This window comes from Pteronotus mesoamericanus, unplaced genomic scaffold (genome assembly GCF_021234165.1).
Source record: "Pteronotus mesoamericanus isolate MK-2021 breed Mesoamerican mustached bat unplaced genomic scaffold, CSHL_Meso_final scaffold_174, whole genome shotgun sequence".
Lineage (NCBI taxonomy): Eukaryota > Metazoa > Chordata > Mammalia > Chiroptera > Mormoopidae > Pteronotus > Pteronotus mesoamericanus.
The window spans coordinates 2,060,909-2,087,911 of record NW_026555309.1 but is presented as its reverse complement, the minus strand read 5'-3'; the positions used below and the strand labels follow the sequence as shown (position 1 = coordinate 2,087,911).

The following is a 27,003-nucleotide window of genomic DNA, read 5'->3' as shown; positions in this document are numbered from 1 at the left end:
CAGATCTGCAGCAGAGTGTTTACCACTCAAGTTCAAGTGACAGGAGCCCGACCAAAAGTGGTTTCTCTTTCCTAGTTCAGCTCTTGTGTGCTCCCAGGTTGTAACACACATCCATTCAAACCACTGCTAGAGTAAGTCTGTTTTCTCATCCTTGGGTATTGATAGCCTGCGCAGACAGGTCCCCTGCGAGCCACTTTTCTGGCCCAGTGTGCTCAGCACTGGTTCCATTCAGCCCAGCTGGCGTGGAGGCAGACTGCCTTAGACTACTGCATCAACAAGTTCGGCCTTGAAGCTGGAAGATAAACATGTATTCTCTCTCTACTGTCTCGTTACCTTTTTCCTTGAGAATGGGAGGATGCATAGTAGTGTAGGAGTGCGCCTTGCTCTACTTTTATTGGACACATTAACTTTGGATATAGTGACGTTGGTTACTATACATATGTATGAACTGCCATGATAGCTGAGCTCAGGGCACATTATTACCCTTCATATGATGCTTAAAACTCTCAAAATGCCTTTCTCTACATGAAACTGCATAAGTCTGACTTCATGGCCCAAACCAAAGTTATTTATTCCATTACAAAAAAAAAAAAAAATTAGATGATGTTCAGTCTTACATTAAGCCAAGCAATACAAAAATGGATATTTTATTTTGAGGATATTACCCTCTCTTATAATGATTTATTATAATGCATCTTCTAAGAAATGTCACATTAACTCCCTATTACAACCATTTCCATTTTTAGCTCTTTAAAAAAAAATCAAAGGATCAAGTAATCCTTCAGGAAACACCCAGAAATGTAAGGTTTCCCTTTGATAGGCTATACAATGTGGTACTGTTTCAGGAATTCCATGAGGCTTCCCCCACCCGGATCCTCCCCAGTAGCAGTTTTCTGGTTTTCTTCTAATGGTTTCCTTAAAAAGATCCCATTTCCTGTACCAGCACTAATGATTGATTTACACTTCACATTCTATCTTTGATTTTTCTTGTTTTAGTGGTTTCAGTAGCCTAATATTGCCCATTTTTGCTCATCATTCACTGTGCTCAGACAGTGTTGGATGTCTGCTTTCAGTTTTTAAATAGAAGAAATAATAACTACCTAGCTTGAAAAGCTCTTTGGGATTATGGGTTTGGTTAATATCCTCTAAAAACAATTTCAAAAAACTGTACTAGAAGATTATAAATGACTTTTTATGTGATTGCATCCCCTGGTGCTTTGAAATAAAAACACAATAAAGACTATAAAAGCACTTGATCAGAAAGGCTAATCCTGAGTTGATGCCATTTACATTTAGATTTAAATAAGTCAGTCTATTTATTCTTTCAAACTTTGCTTCAGGTTTTAAATTGAGAATACATGGAAATTAAAAGTCCTAGTATGCTTAGATACATTTTAAAAACTTACAGTGCCTAAATTCAGTGGACTCTAAGAATAATAACTCTGATAAACATAAAGAGTAAGAAGTTGTAGTTAGTAATTTTTAATAAAACAATGTATTACAACAATTATTAATAAGGTTGATCTAATATGTGGTCCAGGTGAAGTAAAGTGGGGTCATTGGTATAGTAATGCAATTGTTGTGCTTTTGAGACTGTGGGTGTGCAAAGAAGCCATACACAAAATAGTCTATAGTCTGATACCCCACTTTTGATGAGTGATGGAGTATAAAACAGTATGTCCTAGTGGACAACTCTTCTACTGAAATTCCAGACCTTGATTCTATTTACAGATGGACCACATGGCCAACAAAGATCTGTTTCTTTCAATCATAACATGAGGTGTTCCAATACGATGCCTTCAGAGATCTTCCCAAGACCAAAATTCTAGGACGCTATTGTACTATATGATCTGACTTCAATGACAACATGATACACGCCCATGACACAGGATGCATTCTAAGGATGTTGCATCAGCATGAGGCCTGCTGAGATCTCTGGAACCAGTTCCTAGACAGAGTGGGATCAGGGGGGGTGTGAAAAGTACAATGGTGATATTAATCTGACAGGGTCTATTTGGGGAGTGAGTGGGGGCCCACTGGAATCTTGGATTAATTGTCTTCCTTAGTCCAAGAGTTTGTCCAACCACAAGGGGAATGTTTAGGCTGGACACACATACATATTTTAGTTTCACAACTCAAAATTCTTCAGAAAGAGGGCATGCACTCATTTAGATCCAGATTTCTTGATTCTTGGCCAATCTATATGTTTTCTACTTAAATAAAAATCTTGTGGAAAAGGTGGATTTAGCACCACAGTAATGGTGTCCTGGCTATTCCTTTACATTATATTTTTCTTTACAAGAGCTTCTACTCCTATAGCAGCCAGTTTTAATTCACTGTAAGACTTTGAGTTGATGCCTTTCAAAAGCCTTTAAGCCGTTCTCTAAAAGCTTAACCTTCCTCTTCTAAGTCACTGAATTCTCTAGGAAAGTAATGTATTTAATCAAGCAAATATTATTTAATTTTTGTTAACTAAGCATTTTTAAGGACTTTTTATGTGCTGGCCCTGAGATATAGAGGCACTGAAGATAACTAAAATGTGCTCTGTGTCCTCTAGTATCTCACAGCCAGTGGAGTTAGTTCCCTAACAACAAGACCTGGCTGGAGCCAGAGGCCTGCCTGCCTACAGGAAGGAGCCCAGAGGCTAGAGACAGCGCAGCCCTGACTTAGGGGAACTGAAGGGTATAAGGAGAATTACAACAAGTAAAAGGGAAACAAGGCATCCTGAACAAAGAGGTGTGAATGTATGTGGTGTGAGGCCACAGCCTCTCATAGCAAAAAATATCAGCATAGCTTCTGCTCCCCTAGAAAGCAAGCAATACAATAAAATAGATGGTGGCTCTTAATGTGCTTCTGCATTGTGTGTCCTCCAGAAATAAACTTTTGAAAGAGTTGTGAATATCTTGATAGTAATAAAAGAAGCCACCTGTATTAGTTAAAGTTTACCAGAGAAATGGATCCAACAGGATGTATGTATGCAAAGAAAAAGATTTATTATAAGGAATTGTCTCATGCAGTTATGGAGACAAGTACCAAGATCTATAGTTGGGAAGATGGAGACCCAGGAAAGTGAATGATATAGTTCCAGTACAAAACCTGTCAGGCTTGAGACTCAAGAACAGATGATGTTCCAGTTCAAGTCTGAAGGCAGGAAAAGACCAATGTCCCAGATCAACAGTCAAGATGTAGGTGTTCCCTCTTTTTCTCATGAAGATGAGCCTTTTTGTTCTATTTAGGCCTTTAACTGATTGGATGAGGCCCACCAATATTAAAGAGGTCAATCTGCTTTACTCAGTCTACCAATTCAAATGTTAATTTCATCCAAAAATACCCTCACAAGCACATCCAGAACAGTATTTGACCAAATATCTGGGCTCCCTGTGGCCTAGCCAAGTTGATGAATAAAACTAATTATACCGTGTCTCAGTCACTTAAGGTTTAATTAGAAAGCATCCATGGACATTCTTGAGCCTGATCACTAACTCACCAAGACTCATGGGATTTTTTTATGTATTTCTTAAAATTTTAATTAAATTTATTAGAGTGACATTAGTTATGTTTTAAGGGCATGATTCTATAATAAAATACATTACCTATGTATTGTATTGTGTGTTTACCACCCATAGTCAAATCTTCTGTCATCCTATGTTTGACCCCCTTTACCTTTACTACCTCCTCCCACCCCCTCCTTTCCCTCTGGTAACCACCACACTGTTGTCTGTATCTGTGAGTTGTTTGTTTTTCTTGTTTGTTTATTCATTGCTTTTAGTTTTATGCCCCACATATGAGTGAAATCATATGGTCCTGACTTTTTCCTTCTGACTTATTTTGTTTCGCACGATATTCTCAAGATCTACCCATGTTGTCACAAATGTGATATATGTATATGATATGTGTGTATATATGTGTATATATATATATATATCACATTTTCTTTATTTATTTGATCATCTGTGGAAGGACAGTTCAATTGTTTTCATGTCTTGGCCATCGTGCATAATGCTGCAATGAATAATGCTACATATACCTTTACAAATAAGTGTTTTCAAATTCTTCAGTTATATGCCCATAAAAGGGATTGCTGGGTCATATGCTACATCTATTCTTAATTTCTCGGGAACCTCCATAATGTTTTCATAGTGGCTGCACCAGTGTTCATTCCCACCAGCAGTGAATGAGGGTTCCTTTTTCTCCACAGCCTCCCCAACACTTGTTATTATCTGTCTTGTTGATAATAGTCATTCTAGCAGATGCGAGGTGGTATCTCATGATAGTTTTGATTTGCGTTTCCCTCATAGCTATTGAAGGTGAGCATCTTTTCATATCTGTTGGCCATTTGTGTATCTTCTTGGGGAAGTGTCTGTTCAGGCCCTCTGCCCATTTTCTAATTGGATTGTTAGCTTTCTTGTTGTAAAGTTGTATAGTTCTTTATATATTTCGGATATTAACCCCTTATCAAAGGTATTGTTTGCAAATATCTTCTCCCATTTGGTTGGTTGCCTTTTCATTTTCTTGATGGTTTCTTTTGCTGTGCAGAAGCTTTTTAGTTTGGGAGGCCCCATTCATCTATTTTTGCTTTTACAATACTTTCTTGCCTTTGAGGTCAAATTCATAAAGTCTTCTCTAAAACCAAGGTCTATAACTTTAGTACCTATGTTTTTCTCTAGGTAATTTATTGTTTCAGGTTTTATATTTATGTATTTGATCTATTTTGAGTTAATTTTTGTGTATGGTAACAAAGCAATCTGGTTTCATTCTTTTGCATGTGGCTTCTCAATTTTCCCAGCACCATTTATTGAAGAGGATTTCTTTTCCCATTTTATGTTTTTGACTCTTTTGTCAAAAATTATTTGCTCATAGCCTGGCCAGATAACTCACTCAGTTGGAGAATCGTCCTGATATACCAAGGTTGCGGGTTCCAACCCTGGTCAGGACATATACAGGGGTCAACTAATGAATGCATGGATAAGTGGAACAACAAATTGATGTTTCTCCCTTACCCCCTCTCTAAAGTCCATCAATAAAAAAATTTTTAAAGGAAATTATTTGCTCATATACATGTGAGTTTATTTCTGCACTTTTCATTCTGTTCCATTGGTCCGAGTGTCTATTTTCTCTGCTAATACCATGCTGTTTTGATTACTGTCACTTTTTAGTATAAGTTCAAGTCAGGAAGTATGATGCTTTTGGCTTTATTCTTTGAAACTCATCTTTTTCGAAAGTCTCACAATACTGTGGACATGCTTGGACACTATTTCAACATTATTGAGATGTTGCCAATGATATGCCTTGGTAATTTATTGACATTTTCAGAATTGATAGCTAATATATCATTATGATTTATACTATATTTATATGATCTGGTGGTTAAGTGCATATGCTAGAAAGCCGAGCTGCTTGGCTTTAAATCTTAGCTCTGCCTGTTAAGAGTAATGCAACCTTGAGGATCTGGTTTAGATAATCTGTACCTTTTTTTAATCATAATTTATAAAATGTAGGTAATAAAAATACCTAAATCTTAGTTTTTGTGAAGATGAAATCAGATAATACACACCAGTTAATGTAAAGATATAGGTAGGTCATGGGGACATAGAATGTATTCAATAAAATAATTATGCCTATAGCAACATACCTTTTATTATAAAATGCTGTTTTAGCCTTGGCTCAATGTTATTTAAACATTGGTACTTTTTGAGTAAAGAGTCCTTATCAAGAGAAGTAACATTGAATATGCTTAATTAACATACACTTTGGATAGACTAAAACCAAAACTCCAAAGCCTTAGCTGGCTTGAAAATGACACCAGATTTAGCAAGTGAGTTAGAGAAGATGGAATAGAAAGTAACACATTTATAGAATATGCATAGGAAGTGGAGTGTTTGATTCACTTCACTACTTCTGTTCAATTTAGTTTGTTATAGTCAGAGAAACTGTCCATATTTTAAGTGTTTCTTTGGCATCTTGACATTAAAAACATTTGCAAACAAACCAACAGTGGATGTGGGTGGAGAAATGCCAAATGATGCTTTGTCAGATTTTGAGTTGTCAGGAGGAACAGACAGATTGACTGGGGCTAGGACTGTCTTTGGGTTGAGGGTGATCGATCACCTGACTGATGGAAAAGCAACCTTGGGTAAGTAATTTGAACTCTGGGTTCTTGAGCCAGATGACAAAGCAACCAAAGTGTCCAGCTAGTCTTTTCTAAGTGTGCTATATCTGATTTGTCTTAACAACCACATCATTCAATAAGTGATTTCGTATGTTTGAATAACGTTGTTCTTACAACATGAAATATATCTGCAGGGTGATGAGTGAGGAAATCCTTTGGTTCTTTGAACTTAACCTCACGAGTACCTCAGTGTCCTTAGGGAGGTCTTTACTCATACAGCAGATGTTTATGTGAATATTCAGGGCACCCACTTTTGTTGACTATAGTTCAGAAGCTTTGGTGTGTCCCTATATTGTGTACAACTCTCTTGTGCTAGCACCTCATAGGCGGTGGAGTGTGATGCCTATAACACAATTTTTTTTTTGATGGCATATAAAGTATGTCCATGTTACTTTGTGTTTGTACCTCCATCAATAACACCATTCTGCCTTGAAAAGTATTGTAATTTTTCAGATTTTCAAGTTCCCATGTCTGAAATTAGTCTGCCAGTGAAAGTATATTCAGACTCAGCTCTTTAAAACTGGCTGTATTAGTCCATTTGATTATTTCCTTGGAAAAATTTTTCCTCTAATGCAAAAAGGAATGCTTGTCCATTTATCAAGTTACTAAAGATAGCTGAGGATTAAATATGAATGGAGTGATTACTGCTTTCAAAAGCCCAAATAATGGAAAGTATGTTGTTGTTATTGCTGTGCATGAACTATTGCATCGTTCTGAAATCTCCCTGCCTGGTGAATTTGCTCCTCCTATCTTGTTCCTAACTTGTAAATTTCTGTATGAATTTCTATGCATTTGTAACACTTACATTAATTCTATGTCTTTGAAAACTTCAAAGAGGGAAATTTAATCATCAAGCCTGTAATATTTTTATTGTTATCCATTATTGTTATCATTCTTAGCCATGGATGTAGTGGCACATGCTTTTTCAACTATTATCATAAAGTTAAAATTTTTAATCATAAAGCTATTGTGATGAAGCCAGTTTTAGTCTATTATGAAAACTCTGTACTTTTTCATTTCTGAGAGCTAAACTCAGAATGCATTGAGCTGTGCCTTAGTTTATTTTCCATTATCTTTTTCCCTCAGAAATTGTGCCATTCATTTAATACTTCATTACAACTAAACTGCAATATGTATACATGGTACACAAAATGAGCCATTTTGTTTTAAAACAGATTGCAGATGAAAGGAAGCCATTCATTTCTTGCTTGCTTGCTGTAATTACTAGAGCACTAATTACTCCAAATCACTGACATCCAAGGTCAGGAAGGATGACAACAGAAACATCAAAGAAAAGATGTGGCTCACTCGCTAGGACAGATTTCTCCTATTCCCAAACACAGTATTTTTTTGTGGCTACTGTTTTTTAGCTTGATGGTGAAACACAAAACAAAACACACACACACACACACACACACACACACAAACAAAAGCGCTGCACACAGTCAAGATTGCTCAATGTTTACTATTATTTCATTCGCAGTTTGACGGTGAGAACATGTACATGAGCATGACAGAGCCGAGCCAGGACTATGTGCCAGCCAGCCAGGTGGGTTAATTAATCTTCTCTGCCTTGTTTCAAATTGTAATTAAACAAATTCAAAGAGTTGCATTGCAAATGAGTAGCACTATCAGTAACTGCCGCAATCAGGAATAATCATAATTTATAAACAAAGCATTTAAGCCTTGTTTCCAGTTAATGAGATAGAGCTGATAAAACACCGGAGTTGGCATTTGTTGAAAGATACTACCTTGTTTCCCCTCCAGAACGGCAAGCAGCTGTTTTGCCAGCATGATCTTTGCTAAACAGTTGTTTTACCTTTAGGAAATAAAGTCTTTACAGGTGCAGGTTATTTGTGCTTCTGACTAGAGACAAGTTAATCATTATAAGCTACACATGTCACAAATAGTTTTAATTATCCACTGTTGGGGCAGTTTTCAGTAAACTGTTATATTTATAACCAAAATCACATGGCCAAATGGTGCTATATGGCGGCTTTCAGAATCTATTGGGTGGGTAGTTTTCAAGCCAAAATATGTGATATGATTGAAACCTTTTGAGGGCACGTTTGTATCCATTTCGCTGGGAATGGTTGACAAGGTATTTAATCATGAGAAGTGACAACAAAAGTCCAATGGTTACATTTATAAAAGTAAATGCTTAGCTATTTATTTTTAGATACTTAAGACCAGGCCCTTTAATCCAGCAAGGACATTTAAGGCAAAATTATAATTGCCCTAGGGTGCCAGTATAACATAATATGTAAGAACATTGTAAGCAAAAATAAACACGTGAATGAATGAAAGTGAGGGTGAGTCCATAGGAGCATTTTGTGGGCTTGAATGTGTTTTTTCCTAGAAGACTATAAAACCATGGTAGCTTGAAGTTTCTTGTAAAAGTGACTATGGCAGAAACTCTACTATAGTCGTGTAGTTTTCAATGCCTACATATATGCCCAAATAGATTTGTTACCTAGGAAGAATGAGGGCAGGGGGATTATAAAATTTCTGTTGTTCTTCGCGGTAGTTGTCCGTGAATTAAATCTAATATATAAGGTAGGGGTGCAGTTTGTGGGGCTTTGGAATTTCCCTAAGAACAACATGTCTTGTGCTTAACTCGAAACAGAGGCAGGCCCGCCTCTCCATGAACTTTGCATTTAGAAGTCATTATGATCACTGCCTCTCTGGCAGACATTCGAGAAACCACACTTTATTGTTCAGATGAGAAGGTCATCGTGAAGGTCAAAGATCCGGACTACATTTCCTCCCATCCAACTGAGTGGATCACACTCAGAATATCTTTGGAAGGCCGAGCTTTGCATTTGAAATTCTTACTGAACTGAATTCATTCAGCTACGTAGCCTCCAAGATCCATAGGTGGTTCTGAATAGGACTGTTTGATTAAAAAATGAAAAATGTTACTATTAATTTTCTTCTAACCATCAATCCCAAAACTGTACTGACAAGTTTAGTATTACTATTAGATTAGAGCAACCCAGTATCATCTCTTTGGTGCCTTTAGGGTTTTGAAGTGTAAGGGCTAATTGAATTTGTTTGAAACAGTAGAAACACAAACTCAATAAATGATTGCTGTTATAAAGCAGCTGCTCCCTCTCAGAGAATCATTATGTCCTTCTTAAAGACTTTTGGAAAAAGGATTATAAATTCTAAGCATATACATCATAAGAACTTGGGCCCTTAGATTTTTAAATTCAAGTACAATGGACAGACATATTAAGCCCTAACTAAAATCAAACAACTAACTCTATTTTTCTCATATAGCAGTCAGGAGTTACTAAAAATACTTTAAATATCATTGAAAATTTATGAAAGAGTAAGAGCTTCAAATACTTGGTCTTTGTAAAGCTATGGCAGGTGTGTGTGCCGGAATCAAACTGTTTTTTTAATAATGTAGCATACATGAAAATGTTTTTAGAATGTGTTACTTTTAAAAATTAGACTAATGTAAGATAATGTATACTCTGGAGGGAAATAAACTTCACAAATTACATAAGTTGAATGTCCTTAGCTAAATTTTGCACTTAACATTCCTTTTGTTTACTGTAATACAGTGTGTTCAAGAATTCATTACCTGATATTCTTTGGGGGAATCTTAATCAATTTACCCCTTTCGGCAAACATAAATAAGATTTTAGTCATCCTGCAGGAAAAAAAAAAAGTTTTGTTCTTTTCCTACATAACATCAAACATCTGCATAGCCTAGTAATCCAAGACAACTTGCCTCATAGCATCACTCAACAATTATAATTCCTGTTCAATTTTCAAATCAGTACATGCTTTGAGACTTATAGACTAAGTTGCTAAGTAGGAACATATGGTGTACTACTGCTCCTGTGATGTTGCTGCAAGCAAATAGCATAATTCTAAACTTGAAATGATTTTTATAGAAAGCTAGTGCTGGAATAGCTCCAGCAATGGAAGTACACTGTAAAAATTAGTGATATTCTTTTAGGCAGTCCCAAAGGACTCTTTGGCACTATCTACTGCATGCATTCTATACCTCTTAAGTGGGTGTATACAAATCCTTAAAATTTTTTGCATATAATTTTGTAATTGATAGGCAGCTTTTAAATTGAATATACCACCACATAATAAGCCTGACAAGTATGTAATAAAAACTTGTGACATTTCCACTTCTCTCTGGCTCCATTCTTGGAATATTGGCTATTTTCTCCTATAATAAAGCACACTGGCCACTCCGTGCTTTAATCTAAACACCATTTAAAATTTTCTTACTCTGGATAGAATTTGAACCATGCAGTGCAAGAATTCTTTGTGTTTCCAGACCCTGGCTAAGAGGACTCACCTTGCCTGATACCTTATGAAACTGCAGGTTCCCTCCTGTAGAGTTTGTGGGGAAGTGTGAGTGGGCAAATGAAAGGAAAACCAACTGAAGATTAGCTAACAGTCCTTCATAAACTCACTCCTTTCTCATTCTTGCCCTGTCATGTTTGATTGACCCATGTGCCAGAATACACAACAATAAGACCGAGAGGGCTGGGCTTCTCACCCAAGCTCAAGCTCTTCTCCAGAATTTCCCAGACCCACTCCAATTCACATGCTATGTGGTCTTTCTCTTCCCCTAAAATATTCTATCCCCTTTCTCCAGCCCCTAGAATTACAGTACCTTCAGTAGTTCCTCATCTGTGATTGTGCTCGAGATATAAATATTCATTTGAATTGCATACATCAAAGGGAACAGAAAAGGAGTCTGGTTCTCTTGATCAGAACTTTCTATGGCACAAAGGTTAGTAATTTATTTATGTTTAGTTCTGAATATGTGCCATTACTTTTTCTCATCGTTTCTTCTTCTCTGGAAGTTCCCAGAATATCATTTTCCACGGCTAAGTGTCCATTCCAAGCTTTCCACACATTGGCACATCTTTCATCAGTTCTCTGACATAAGAACTCTTCTCATGCATGCCTCCCTTGGGATACTGTGGGAAAATGGTTGAAAAGTACTAGTCTTTTTATATAAGAAATAACTGCTTAATAGGGGGAATCAGAGGACTTTTCTGGTGTCAAGCCATGAAGAAGCTTTGGTTACTTCATTGAAACACATTTTCAGTAAGTCACTTCCTGCTTGACATTGGCTTCCACTAAACCATTTCTTTTTGTTTGGTTTCCATCCCTACCCTCTTGTTTCCTTCATTTCTTCCCTCCTTCCCTTCATCCTTACTTTTCTTTCTTCCTCTATCTGTCCATGAACAGCTATCCTTTAAGGATCAGCCAATTTTTGCTGTTAATTCTAAGCATCATAGTAAACTCATAACATTAAATGAGACCTCGTTTTATATTATTTTCAGGTTGTGATTAGGTTTCTCTCCCTGCTTCTTTCCTCTTCCCCCACTGAAATTGTCTCTTACCTAGGCCCTTAAATCTTAAAGTTAAAAAATAACAATGGTAAAATAGAGTAATATTACATCTTCTTAGAATCTTACAGCTAAGCATTAGACATACATTTTATACCACGCATTTTGAATAGAAAAGCTTAAGAGCACCCAGGTATCTAGGGCAGCTTTCTCATATGAGTTTGGGTTTGATTTTTAACTGCACTAGACACTTGTCCCTGACTACAGCTCAGACTCAACAGATCAATGTATCAAATTGAAATTCATCACCTCCAACCTACTCCCTCACCTCCTAAACTTTTTTGTTTCCCTCTTTTGCGTGTAGTCATAACAGTTAACACCATCTACCCAGTCTTCTAAGATAGGAACTTGGACAGTCTCTCCCATCACTCAGCCCTGAGTGAATGGCAAATAGTGTTGGTTCTACTTGTTTGCATAACTTTTGAATCTGTCTCTTCTTTTCCCTGTATATAATTATTGCCTGCATTCTGGGTTCCACAGTTTCTCATTAACTTGTCTCATCTCATCTCACTTTCACCTTTTCATTTCTCCTCTCACTGTTGCTGAATAATCCATGTTTCTTCCCCACTTACACACCTTTGTCCCTCTAGGGTATGTAAATCAGTTATCAAGGCAAATATTTGCCCGTCTGTGGAATGTAGCGTACGGAAATTGGTACCAATTTTTCTTTTTTCTTTTTGCCCACCTGATTATAAGCTTTTGAAGGTAGGACTCACTCTAGTGTTTCTCTGTGGATCTCCTATACCTAGAATATTTGACATATCAGAGGTAAGCAACATTTTTTTGTTGAGAGATGAGTAAATGAATTCATATATTTTCTACATTTTTAAATCATATTAATTTTTTAAAGATTTTATTTACTTATTTTTAGAGAGGAGAAGGGAGAGAGAAAGAGGGGGAGGGAAAACATAAATGGGTGTCTGATTCTCACAGGCCTCCTTCTAGGGACCCGGCCCACCACCCAGGCATGTGCGAATCATGGTTTGGTGGGAATCAAACCAGTGAACCTTTAGTTTGCAGGCCAACACTCAATCCACTGAGCCACACCAGCCACAGCAAATCACATTAATTCTTTGAGTTTTCCATTTGCAATGATTTTTAGCTCTGCACTGCAGACACTTAACAAATCTGGCCCTCTTTATTGTATTCTACTAGCACTCCTCTGTCTGGTGTGAGTACCTCCACACATTAACAAAGGATGCCAGCTCTCCCACTTCCTCAGAAAATCATGTCAAGTACAGGACTCAAAGAATTAGTGTGATAATTAACTAAATAACAATAGGAGTTATTCTTACAATGATACCACGTTACTGTTTGTCATCAGCACTACAATGGCTGTGGAACCAAGAGGGCTCTCCAAGTCCCTTTTTGTACAATATTCTAGTAAATCTATAAGAATTATAATGAGTTGAGTTTGGAAACATATTAATAACTATATCTATAATTTTAATTACATGTTTGTCTGATGAGGAAATTTCCTAGGTTAAAATGTAAATGAGGTATAACAGAAGGGCCTAGATAGTATATTTCTAAGAGAATTTTTTTAAAAAAACTTGACTATGGGCTATAAAATCTCCATGATCATGACATAAATTTGAACTATAAATTAGACCAATTACTTTTAGATTGGTTCCTTTTGGCAGAAATTTCAGGCGTAAAGTCAACTTGACTTTTTGACCATTGACCCAATAAAATGACAAAGCTGCCATGCTTTGAGTAATCTAGTTAGTCCAACAAAGTCTGGCACCTTAACAAGCCCAAACTAGTTACTCAAACCAGTCTTCAGTGTAACATTCAAATGATTACTCTGCGCAGTCCCGGAGGCATTCATTACAGACAAAATTGCTCTTGTTGCCTTGCATACAAGCTGAGTTTTCAATGGGAAATGAAAGGATGCCTGGAAAAATAGGCCACCTAATTAAGTTAAACTACTCTAGCATTTGGCTTGACATCTTCATTACTCAAAATTAAAAAGATGCTTCACTTGAGCACACAAGTTACTATTGTTTATGTTGTTTTCTTCCTAAATTGGCTTCTTATATGGAAGTCTGTTTTTCAGAATTATATCTTGAAATAGCTCACATATTTCTTACAGTTTATAAAAATGTCTTAATAGTGGTATGGATACTGCATACGGGGAACCATACAAACATATATCTTAGGGCTCTTGATAGTCAAACATACATCAGTCTTTCTGCATATTTTCTTGATTATTTACATACTGGTGTGGTTGAACTTCAGATGATTCTTTACCGAGTCTTTATTATTTATTATTTTTTAGTTGGGTTTTGACTCTGTTAGCTATAAATGATCATTTAACATGAGAAATATGAATTCTTCAAAAAACATTTAAGTAGACCATAAAATTTAAACTGAAATTCATTTGTCCAGTAGAAGTGTTTTATATCAACCTCTCTAATGGAGCTATTTCAGGAACATTTTAAAACATAAACACATGTAGAGCACACCATCTACTGATTGCCAGTTCCTAGTCATTGACACTAATGAGGCTGCTGACAGGTTAAATGTTGTGTATCATATATATTTCCAAGCTGTGGGATTTGTGAATATAAGACTCATTTTTTACTTCAGAAAATGAATGTTTGTTGCTGAGTATGCTCCAGAATTTTATTATAATTGTCTAATAGTATGTTTTTCAAGCATTAGGAACATAAATTTCAGTGATAAAAATTATGAAAATACCTGAATGGAATAGCATTGGTGGTAAAAACAGAATCAAAAGAGATTCTCAAAGCATCAAGCTCCATTCGGAGGATCATTTGCTCAATGGGCAACTGTCAAGTGACACCAAGACGTTTAGGTGCTGGGAAGAGGTGTTGTGGCCTTAGCGCACAGCCTGACCACTTACACAGCTGCAGCTGATACATTTTGAAAACAGTCCTTTGGCTTGTTCAGAATTGCATTTTGAAGATTTTTTTTTTTACCTTAGCACATAAACAATTGTGAAAAATTAAGTAATCCCCCTGTTAAATTTTGCAAGGTATAACACACTAGATTTTTTTTCCTGGCACTAATTGTAATAAATCTGTCACTAAAGAATGTCCAAAAAATAAATATAATATTTAACTTTAAGATAGTAATATATTGGATGATGCCATCTGTCTCCATTTCCAAGGCACATAAAATTGTTCTAAAGAAACTCTCAAATTTTAATATGCCAGTACATCAGGTAGAAGTGACTTTGCCCATTTTTACTGTATGAACACTGAGGCTTGGAAAAGCTGAGGTTTTTTCCACCCACCTGCATCTCTTTTGAGACCTCCTTCTCAAATGTTCATCTGCCACCCAAACAACCTTTAAAAAAGTGTCAAGTTTCCCTTTGCAGTTTCAGTTCCTCGGTTTGGGAGCAGATTGAGGTAGACTTCCCAGAAACACAAAGAAAGTTTCTGTTGAATCTTCATTTATGTCTTTTTTTCCCCCCTTTCTCCTGTGTTTTTTCTGATCTATGTTATTTCAGTTTGGATGTTAAAATGTATACCTATAACCCTAATGGTTTGAAAGTAATTAATTGCTGTCTTGAAAAATGTTCTCTATACATTCCTTGCTGTTTATAAGTTATGATGATCGATTCTTTTGCTAGCAGTCAAACAAGTAACTTCGGAGCCCTAGCATCAAACTATTCAAATGGAATAGCCTGATCTGAAACTCAGAAGGGTTCTCATGGTCACGATTTGAGGCCAGTAATGAAGGCTTCCTTGTATGCAGTTCGGCTTTCCGGCGTTTCGGGAGAAAGCCCTCCCTCAAGGAGAGCTAAAACCCACTGGGAGTTATTTTCTGAACTCACGGAGCCCGTGGCCTTGGAGGAATGGTGGCTGGGGACAGGGGACAGGGGACAGTCAGTAGGATCACAAATGTGGGGCAAGGCTAGTAGCCCTGTACAGAAGATGCCTTGGCGGGGACCAGTCTGGACTCATCTGTATTGTGAGTATCCAGTTGTTTATTTCTTATGCTCTGACTCCAGTTAAACTTCTTTCTTGTCAACCTAATGGTAAGTTTTAGTAGAAAGTTTCTGCTTGGCTGGAAGTTTAGGTTAGCCTTCCCCTACCCACAGTGTAATACATGAATTAGATCCATAATGATAATAATAGCTATCAGTTGACAGCTATCTCTATCTGGCAAGGAACTAAGCAAAGGCTTTGCATACATTATCTCAATCCTTAGAATAATTCAGCAAGGATGAGAGAGGTAGAATGATGGGCAAAAAAATCCAAAAAATAGTAAATATCAGAGTTAGGCCTGGGAAGGCCTAACACCCACGTCAGAACCTATTCGTGGTCAGCTAGGCTTCCTTTTGTTCTGTAAGGCTGACATCCTAACCTCAACCAACCATGGTTAATGTTGAGATAACTGCAACATGTGAACATGGGTGCGAATACTCTGAAGACATTAGTTTGAACCAAATGAAATTGCAGATATATGACCATCTTTTACCTGCAGAAGCAGCAATCTTATATCAGTCCGAACACACATAAAAAGCTGTACAAGGTGAGGAGTTCATTTGCTGTGCCTGCTTTCTTTTATCCAGACTGGTGATTCCTTGCTTCTCCTCTTTCCCAGCCTCTCCACACCTTTGCTACAACTGCCGGCCCATTTCCTCTTATTCTCTTGTCAAGGTTCAGGATTTTTCCTACCTGTGGCACTTCTCCTCTTCTCCTCCAGAAGGAAAATGAAGTGCAGGTGGTATTTCCATAGAAGATACTCACCCTTCCTGCCATTCTTCCCCAGGGATCCAACTTCTAAATAACTCATGGATAATGGGTTTCATCATCTTCAAACAGGAAATTCTCTCCAATTGTTCAACACTTTTTTTTTCTTCCATGTTCCCATCTTCAGCTTTACTTCACTATAAGCTTTCTTTGTAGCAAAGACTTTAGGAAGTGAGATGATCCTCAAATATGTAGGCATCCCCTTGCAGTGTGTCCTTGCTAAATGTTCCAGAGTAGGAATTGCATGTCAGAGTATAAACGGGAGCCTCTCCTTCCTTTTTCTGTTCTTTGTTTGAGGAAGGAGCCAAACCAAGAGCTCAGGCCATCTGCTTAGGACTTGCCCTCAGCTGATCTGTCTGCTTTGTGACAAATCTGAGTTTACATAGTCAACATTTGTGGATTTCTACACAATAGTCAAAAATGAAAAGAATGGCCATAAACACAGATAGCATGTATTTTTTACTTCACATATAAATTATGTCCATAAAAGATAGGCCAGCACTGAATGGTCAGCTCTGTGTCGTCTACCTGCATGTGATTCTGCAAATAGAACCTGACCATTAGCAATCAATTTTGCTCAGGTTTTTTTTGAAAAAGAAACTTAATTATAGTTCAAAGGCCATAAGTATTTTAAAATAGTATATTAAAACCCAATGCATTTTACTTAGTTATTAAATATAAAAAACAACTTTGTAATGATGCTATGGGTTTCCCCTCTGCCCATCTAGTCCTTAAAATGCAAGCAAGCCATGTAAACTCTTTGGGTCTCAGTTTTCTCATCTGCAAAGTGGGGGCATAGTCTCTGAGATCTTCTCTTGAATGAGTATTCTGTGATTCCATTTGAGTATAAATAGATAAACTATAGACCGTGCACACAATGACATAATATACAGCCATTTAGACAATAATGTAGTGATATTAATTGACATGAAAAATTATTCATAATCCATTTTAAGTGATCAGATTAAATTTTATGATGGTATAATAATAATGTAGTTAACATTTACCGATTCTCTTATGAACCAGTATATTACCCAAATTATTTATATTATCTCATTTAATCCTGATATACCCTTAATTAATTGAATACTATTTATCCTCCTTATTATTTTACAGATTTGGGTACTAAGGCTTAGAGGAATTAAGTACTTATGGATGAGCTGAGGTTTGAATGTAGCATTTTTAGATCACTGTTGCATTTCTGACTTTTAAAAAATAAAATAAAAATAATAATAATAAAGTGAAAAAAACAAAAGCCCAAAACAAAATAGAAAATACAAACTAAATATATCTTAAAAGATACATGTTTTAATGGTGTGTGCTTTTTTCCCCCAGAATAGTTGAATTAAGAATGATTATTTTCATGCACATTTTCTTTATTTTTTTCTGGTTAATGTAGATTATTTATAAAATGAAACAAAAACTTATAAAACTAAATCTCAGAATATATGAACTGAATGTGAGAAAGCATCTGAAAAACTAAAAAACATGTACACTGCATTTGTTCATAAAATTGTACATCAAACAATTAAATCTGAATATTTTAATTGTCCCCTTTAAACACTGAATATGCAATGGTGACCTGTTACCAGAAGAACATACTTGGGTTCCACTAGGGTTTCAGACGTAACTCCTGCACTTCAATCTGCTCTCCCTAATCATCCATGTGTGGGTTATGGGTCGGGGCACACATCATCTGTCCCCCTTTCTTTTTTAGCCAAATAGGAGGAGGCCCTTAGAACAACTGCACACACTTGGCTTTAAAACATTCTCTAAAAAAATGCAACTCGTAGGCTCATGTAGACCCTGGAACAATATTGAGAGGAAAAAAAAGTCTGTTCCCCATTTCAGTATCCTTAATGAATTATGACAGGAGAAATGCGCATATGTAAATGTTAAGGAGTTTTCTGGAAGTCCCTAGAGAGGTGGCCCTGGCAGCCATCATGATTCAGAGCGGAGTGTTGGGCAGTCCCACCCCCTCACCCCTGATCTGAGAGTGCTTGGCCTACTGCCAGGTTACCTTCCGAATCCTCAAAGCTTCAGCTTGTTAATCCCACCAAAGGGTCCAAGTTTGCCCAGTTACAGCCCCAGGAAGAGCCACTGTCAGACATTCTCTGACAGTGGCATCAAGTTGACCCTGTTTTCTGGTCTCGTTGAGACTTTGCTTATTGGCTTTTCAATTATGAAAAACCATAATCCAATAAAAATCAGACCCAATAGAGGCTTGCTTTGGGCCTAGTACCCCAAAGGGTTTTTTTTGACTGGTGGAGACAGTCTTGTTCTTGAAGTTTTCTTGAATATTAAGCACTTGACCTTGCTGTTGAATCCCCTTGCTTCGTTGGCTGGAGTCCTCCATTTGTCGGTTTTGTGGTCCTCCCCTGACCACTAATTGCATCTTGGCAGAAGTGTCTGATCTTCAGGCCCTGTTATCAGGGTAAATCTGCTTATAGCAATCTCTTTGGCATCCCAGCTTCTTTCAAATATTTCCTCTTTTATTTACACTCTGATATTACTAAGCTTCACACTGAACATACACATTGGGAGCCTAAATACTTGTATCTCTTATAACTCATTTCCTTTGTAACAAACTCATCTTATCATTTTTTGTATCACAAATCACGCTTTGCAGGATGCCTTGCACACAGTAGGTGCACACCGAATGCTTCTATGGGGAGTGAGGCAGTCCTTCCCTTTTACTCAATACCTGCTACAAAAATTAATGAGCACAAATAAAATAAATGTACTTTCTACCAAATATTGTATTTTGATAACTGTTGCTTGAAAAATTAGTACATTGTGTGTTTTTAAATGAAGATGATTTATTGCTATTGTCTAACATGTGAAGAAAGACAAAAAACTGTTTGCAGGATCATTGGCTTGAGCACATCAATGGCACCGTTGGACAATTCTTGCTGAGTGTTAAGATGATTTATGTAACAGACTGAAGCTTTCCACAGTAATACATTATAGTCTCAAGCTATCAACCCTTGTTCATGCAGAGACAAAAGAATCTGAAAACTACCTACTTTGAATGTCTCCTCAAAGAAATAGGAGATAATGTTGATGCTATTTAAACTCTTTTGAGAGAAATCACCATTACATGCAATATCTTAACTTCTGAAAACATGCAGAGTAAGTTTATTATTTTTCTAATGCACTCCTCAGTTTGCTTTCTATTCAGTTATTTGAGTCATACTATAAGAATTTTCAGTAATAGAAGATGAAACATGTTTAAACATTGGCATTTTTCTATCATGAACTTTCAGGAATTATATTACAGATTAAAAATTAAGGCATTCTATATACATTTGATGGCAGTGCTAATTATTTATCTTTCAAATAAAGAGGTATATGAGAAACATATTTTACAGTGTTATAACCATAGCCATATTTTTGGTGTATGCATGATTGCGTGAAACCATCACATAATTTAAAGATATGTACAAGATGATATTTTTAAAATTCTTCTGAGTTATGGGACTTCTTGTCACCAAAGATTGAGTGCTCCATATAATGACTGCAATATGTGGACAGCGACCCACAAATGCAAGGTTCATCTGGTAGAGAAACTAGATTTTAAAAAGAGAAGAAAAGGCAAAGGCCAGAAGAGATTTCCCATTTTTTTTTTTGTTGTTCCTGGTCAGCCTATATTAACACTCTCTGTGGACAGTATGAAAACAAGAATTCTCTGTAGTCAAAAGAAAAATCAGCCTAATTAACATCCCACTTCCAGATGTAATAATGTAGCATAAGAATAAAAAATAAGGACAGGCTATAGCCAAGGGCAATGTGGATTGCAGAAGGAAACAATAATGTAAACAGGATACACAGGTCATAGAATATGTAAAGCAATATGATTAAATAGGAATGTGAGTAATTACACAGACAGGGAGAATGAGGTCTTCCAGAGATCAGGTGAGAAATTTGCTTTCCTTTTTCACTGAAGGGTAGACTGGGAAAGGTTGGACATGGGGAAGGACAATGGCTTTAGTCAAATGGCTGGAAAAGCTCCCAAACCAAAACACATCAGAAGAAACCCTGTTTCTTAATTCTAGTCTGAGAAATGACACATTTTATTAGCATTTTGACCTTGCCAAGAATCTCCCAGGGAAGGTAGCCTTTCCACAGGCACAACAAGACAGTATGTTAGTAGTTGTATAGCATTTCTTGCGAACTCAGACACTGAAATTCTGGTTGCAAATTCCTTCGTCTTTTGCCTGGCTCAGTAGGAGTGGGGCCAGCAGGAACTGGTCAGCATGGGTCGAAGGTCTGCCAGCAAAATTCTCTGAAAAGGTAGGGATGGCACTTTGGACATGAGGTCATTGTCACCCTTCACCTGTTCCCCATTTTCCACTATCTTTTTATTCTTTAATTTCAAAAATACAATTTAATCTTTTTAAAATAAAGGAGAAATTTTATCCTAGCTAGTTATGGGGAGCAGTTAAATGAATGTTATGTATGAATGGGGCTACACTTTGCTTCCATATGAGGTCTGATGAGTGCCAAATACATTGAAATTCCTTTATAATGATGCCTAAATTCTTTCTTGTACTGTCCACAGCCGTTTGTTTTCTTGACTATGACCCCATCAGTGGCTTATATAAACCCATTTAACAATAACCAGCTATGCTAAGGCTGCCATTTATAAGAACTTTCTTTGTGTCAGATGTATATTACTGGGCTTCTGACCTTTCTTATGTTTTTGTTTTCAATGCTCATAAGAACCCCACAAAGTAGGTTTTGAAACTTAGGCTCACAAGACATAAGACTTGCCCAAGAATTCACACAAATAAATGCTGCAAAGAAGCTGGATTTCTACTGGACTCCAGAGCCTCAATTCTTTCTGTCATACTCTGTGCGCATCCTTATCAGCCACAGAAAGAACCATTATGAGGCCTCTCAACCAGACCAAGATCTGTCTCCTTTTCATGGAGAAAGATGTAGCACTTTATAAGCTAAATATGCAAATTCAAATGATAAGGATTTTAAAAAATTACTTGAAATAATCACGGAATCTATTATTTAGAATTATAAAAATACTCTCTTGAGGAAGATGATGCTGTATGTTGAAATTACTATTTTAATGCTTCCAGCAGTCCCCTTGAGAAGTTCATGTATTATCTACTCCAGAATTAGCCAAGTATTGTGATAGTACAGCCCACATGTCCTATGAGCTTTGGCTCCTGCTCCCTGGACGCACAGGGGTACACAGTGCGTGGTGTATTCCAGCACCAGCAATATGGTGAGACTCTCCTGTGTGAAGGACCACTGAGTAGCTTAAGATCAGGGAGAATCTGATTATATAGAAATAATATAATTTTAAGTTTTTTAATCATTCGGATCCTGCAGGCTGGCTATGTTTAAGAGCAAATCACTTTGCATGCTTATTTGCAATTTACCTTTCTTTAACCTGATGAAGATACAAGAAAAAATTAAAAGTATTGGCTTGAATTTCGTACCACTATCCCTACATACTTTCTCTCCACTTGTGTAGATGGTGACCGTTGACTTCTATCATTCTTTGGGGAGAAGGGAGGGTGTATGGCTCAGACTGCTGATAAAAGTCTGATCTCTAGACTGGGAGGGGGTAAAGGCACTATAAAAGGGGGTAAAGAAGATGATACCACCTTCAGGATCCATACCTATTCTCCTCCAGCATTCAACACTGGAACCCAGCCCCACAGATCTTCAGAGGGCATGGATTGACTCCTTGGTGGTCACTAACTCAGGTTACAAAAACAAATATAACAACAACAACAACAACAAACATAGTTCTGTGTCTCATGGAGTATACTTTGGTCCCAAGAGAGTAGAAATATGAAAGAACCTTTAAACTCCTGGCCTCACTGAGATTTGAAGAAGGAAAATAAGCCCAAGTCAGAACAGAACCCTGAGTCAGTAGGCAAGTGCAGAAGGCTCACTGTGTCACCTGAGGGTGGTTTTAACAGAAGAAGCCTTCTCTGACTACTCAGCCTCGGGTCTCATCACATCGCCAATGTTCCTGTTTCTGTGATCAGAGTACTCTCCCATGCCCTCTCTGCCCACTTGTCTAATTAGGCCCTTGCTCATGGTTAGCCATGAGCCACCAGACCTGCTGTCCCCAAGAGATCCTGATGTAGAACCAGGGTTTCCACCAAGTCCTTCGCTGGCATTGTATCAGCCGTGGGGATTAGGTTCCAACAACTTCTGAGAGCCAAAAGGAGTTAAACCCACCTTCAGGAATCCTCTGGGACCTCCACGTCACTACAGAGTGGTAGGTGCAAGCCATTTGGGGGAGATATATCAATTGCCAGAGAGGGACACTGAACTACCCTGCCCCAGCCTTCTTAAGGCCACTTAAGCCTTGACATCTCTAACAGGATATTTTTTGCTTCCTCACATGCTGAGGGATTAATGTAACATCCCATGTTGTCAACTGGCCAGTGCGAAGTCTTGGGAATATAAGATATTTATTCAACCCCATGAAACAACACTTCATGCCTTTAAAGAGTCATTTTAGCATTCATTCTTTCATGCATGCATTCATTCTGTGATTTGTATGTTAATTCATTCAACAAACATTGAACCAGACAGCTTCATGGGGAATAAGAGAAAATACTGTGTCATATCTTACTTAATACATCCCTTCAAAATTGCAAATTGTTTCTAATATATAACTTACTATTGTTAAGTCAAACTTACTTCTATTAAGTTTTTAAATATTAAAATAAAGATGTCATGCCATAGAAATCAGTGTTTAGGAATTAGCAGTTAGTCTGGCATTGAAGTTCTTGTAAATTCTGTAACATTTTGGCATTTATACAATTGCCATGATACTTTTATATGGCATCAGTCGCCCTGTAATAGACTCAAATATTGGCCTATAACTATATCATGACTTCAAATGTAAAGAACAGAAACTACTAAGTAACCTTATGTTAAAAATCATGGAGGAGGGCAAAGGGGAAAAATTGGGATAGCTATAATAGAACAACAATAAAATATTTTTTTAAAAATTCTTGATCCATATAACTACCCATTACTGGTTAAGTTGTGGAATCTGTGGTTTTGGTGTATAAGTGCATGGATTACATAACATTAATGTATAATTACATGAAAATAAACCATATAGCTTAGTTAAATTGCAGTACAATTGTTACCACTGAATGTAAAGTGATACCAATTAAACCTTCCTTCAGAACACCACAAATTAAGATTTAACTACTGGAGAAATTCTGGAATGTAAAATTATTGTATACCATAGGTAGAATATCTCTGGATATTTTCAGAAGTTTAATGACATTTATAAAATTAAACATATCGTTCTCCTTTATTGCTGGCATTAACTGTGACTTATCCAAGAAAGTTGCAAATATACCAATTAGCTTCTTAAAATAAATTCATCAATGAGTTCAACCTATGAAATGTTGACTAAAAGACAAATTATAATTTACTGTGCTCATATAAATATTTTATTTTAGTGGGGTGGGCATTGGGATGGAATTTGGGACAGACCTGATATTAATGTTAATACTAATTTTTAAATTATGAAATTTTGTTCATCAGAAACAGTTAACTGGAACTTTGTATTCTCCCTAAGAAAATAGTAGCAATTAAAATACTAAGTATCACAGGAATGAAAATGCCTTCCTCCTTCACATATTCATCCCTCATATGTAGTGAGCTGATTATTTACCAGCTGAGTGTAGGTTATTTAACTTCTGAGTCTTAATTTTCTCTTCAGGAAATCAGGGTAATAATAGTTACACAAAGGACTATTGTAAGGATTAAATGAAGATATAACCAAGGACTCAACACAGTGCTTTATATGAAATCAACATTAATAAACACGCTTCCTCTCTCTTCCACCTCCCCACTTCACATCTTTTGTGCTTCTTCCTATGTGAATACTTGTACCAGAACTGAAGGTTTAGTTTAGATCTGTAAGACACGAGGTCTAAAACATATGACGCAAGTGAAAATGTACTCAAACTTGTAATTTTGACACAGAGCATTAATATGTTTTTTGAATAAGAGATATATACTGTAAACAGGATAATTTAGCAAGTGATGATTGAACTTTTAGAGCTGATTATTTCTTCTTTCAGCAGAACTTTAGATATTTAAGAGAATCAAATATTTCCTTTGTATACCTCCAGTCTCTAACCTACACGTGCCTCTGTGTGACCAGGTCTCAATTCCAGATGTTCCAAGTAGCTCTTCATTTCATCATGTCTTCGGATAGCACCTAAACAAATATATCAAAAGTTGTACAACATTTAGCAAGTGCAACTTGAAGATTTTCTTTCTGTTAGACAAATAGACGCCATCTGGAAAAAATAACCCCAGGCGCTTGGACACAGGAGCATGAAGCTTATTGGCTGAACACCCAATGAATACCTTACACTACTTTCTTTGGCTCCTACCCTCTGCCTGCTCATTTCAAATCTTGCACACTTCAGCAGGCGCTGTGCTGAGACAAACGAGTCCTTGTTACCCACGCACTCCAATACTGTGAAGACTCGCTTAATTTGAAAGACAGGCTTTGCAAAAATTATCTGGATCAAAATTGTTTCCTTTCATACTAGGATACTTGCTCTATAAAAGGCTGCTAAATATGACTGTGTTTTGACATTAATTGATAGCAATATTTTATTATTCAGTTCCTCAAATTATCCTGCAGCAAACATTTTCAGTATTTGCCATGTTCCATTTTTATACAGAAGTTCCCTCATATAATCTATCCTTCTTTCTTTGCTCTCTCCCCTCCTCTTTCATCCAAACCTACTTTCTAAGAGAAAAAGTCCCACGTATGTTGTTATTTATTTTACTGATTGACTTTTATTTCTAAATTTGTATTACAATAATCAGTGTTAATCTTGCTTTTCAAAATTGGCTGAATTTAAATACCAACAACATTATTTTTAAAACTAAACATTAATTTTATAACTTAATTTTTATAAATTAAATAAATGTGATTAGTCAGATATCAGGAAAACAATCTTCATTTTTATTTTGATAATATAATCATTGTGATAAAAATAGCTTTTAGCGGCATTTTTTCACATATCCAACTTTCTATGCAACCATACTTATGCAACATGCTTAAAGTTATTTCTTTACTAATTACTTTCCTTTTGTCAGTGTGAACATGTAGCTTTTCAAAACCCAAAGCAAATTGCCCCAGAACTTCTGGAATTCATTTTATTACATCTCATGATCTGAGCAGTAGGGAGTCCTATGAAACATGTTTGATCAAACATTAACTTTATAAATTGCCTTCCTTCTCCACAATTCTTATGAAAAAGGTATTCAGCTAGATTAAAACTCTGGAAAATTTTAATGGGACTTTTGAAATCTGTTTGAGTTCAGCTTCTTGGAAAAAAAATAAAACTGCCTAATGGAAGCACTCTTTGTATGAGAAGTGGATATGCCTTTGAGGCAATTTTCTTCCGTGCATAATAGTGAAAATTGCAGCAGGATAATCTGAGTGTTTGAAATGTCTTTGCCAAATCCATAATGCTGCTTGTAATAATATCTGAAGGGGGCGTGTGTGTTTGTTCAAGATGGGAAAGAAGCAACGGATGATAATGTGCAGTAATCTCACTTTGTGTCTTTGCAGTCCTACCCTGGTCCCAGCCTGGAAAGTGAAGACTTTAACATACCACCAATCACTCCCCCTTCCCTCCCTGACCACTCGCTGGTGCACCTGAATGAAGTTGAAACTGGTTACCACTCTCTATGTCACCCAATGAACCACAATGGCCTGCTACCATTTCATCCTCAGAACATGGACCTACCTGAAATCACCGTGTCCAACATGCTGGGGCAGGATGGAGCACTGCTTACCAACTCCATTTCTGTGGTAAGAATCTGTGTACCAATATGTGGCGGGGATCAAGAGACAGAGAGGGGGCAAGGTTGAACTTAATGCAAGAAGCTTTCAGTCGTAATAATGCAGCATTCTGAAACTAGAAATAACTTTAAAGCTGTGGAAAATGTTCTCCATAAGTCCTGTAAAGTCCTGAGGCACTTTTCTATTTTATATTTAAGTCTAAGCAAAATCAATTAATGACATGTTTAATTACACATATTTATAAATCAAAGTACTAAATACTGTTTGACACTGACTGTTGTCTTATAAAGTCCAACTGTCCGACTAGTCTTCAGATAAAAAGTTATCTTTAAAGCTCTCATGTAGTGAAAGATTCCCCACCACGAGCTAGACTTTCACGTCTTCTGAACAAGAATCACTATTCAACTTGGTTTCTACCCTATTTTCCACTCTCAGATTCCACAAAATTACATAATAGGAAAGCAATAAAACAATTTTCATTTTGAATTTGGAGGTATATAATTCTTATGATCAAAATTCATCCTCATTAGCATGTTCCATTGTATTGGACATTTTGGTATCAGAGTCTTCTAATGTCCTATACTTTTCAAATTTAGTGGGGATGGATATCATCAAGAAAACTAGCAAAAATTAAATTCCCAGCCCCTACCCAGATGAGTACCCCTGACTTATAAAACTTTTCTTCTGATTTTATGTCATCTAAAAACTTAATTTTGCTGTCTATATCACAAGTGGTGACACATATTTTCAGTAGGATATGACTAAGGACAGAGCTTTTTACCATATCATAAAACCCTCCCCAAGACAGACAATGACTTTGAGTTCGCACCCTTTGGTTTCCATTCTTCAATCACTTAACAGTCCAACTATACTGTCATT

At 36.7% G+C, this 27,003-nt stretch overlaps 1 protein-coding gene across 1 annotated transcript in view; it reads left to right on the top strand.

Moving 5' to 3' along the window:
- TOX (thymocyte selection associated high mobility group box) overlaps nucleotides 1-27,003 on the top strand; it is a 302,922-nt gene that overhangs the window by 154,051 nt on the left and 121,868 nt on the right. Inside the window, exons 2-3 of the mRNA XM_054590158.1 lie at nucleotides 7,653-7,718; nucleotides 25,891-26,133. Of these exons, the coding sequence (XP_054446133.1) occupies nucleotides 7,653-7,718; nucleotides 25,891-26,133 (309 nt within the window). The remainder of the gene's footprint in view (nucleotides 1-7,652; nucleotides 7,719-25,890; nucleotides 26,134-27,003) is intronic.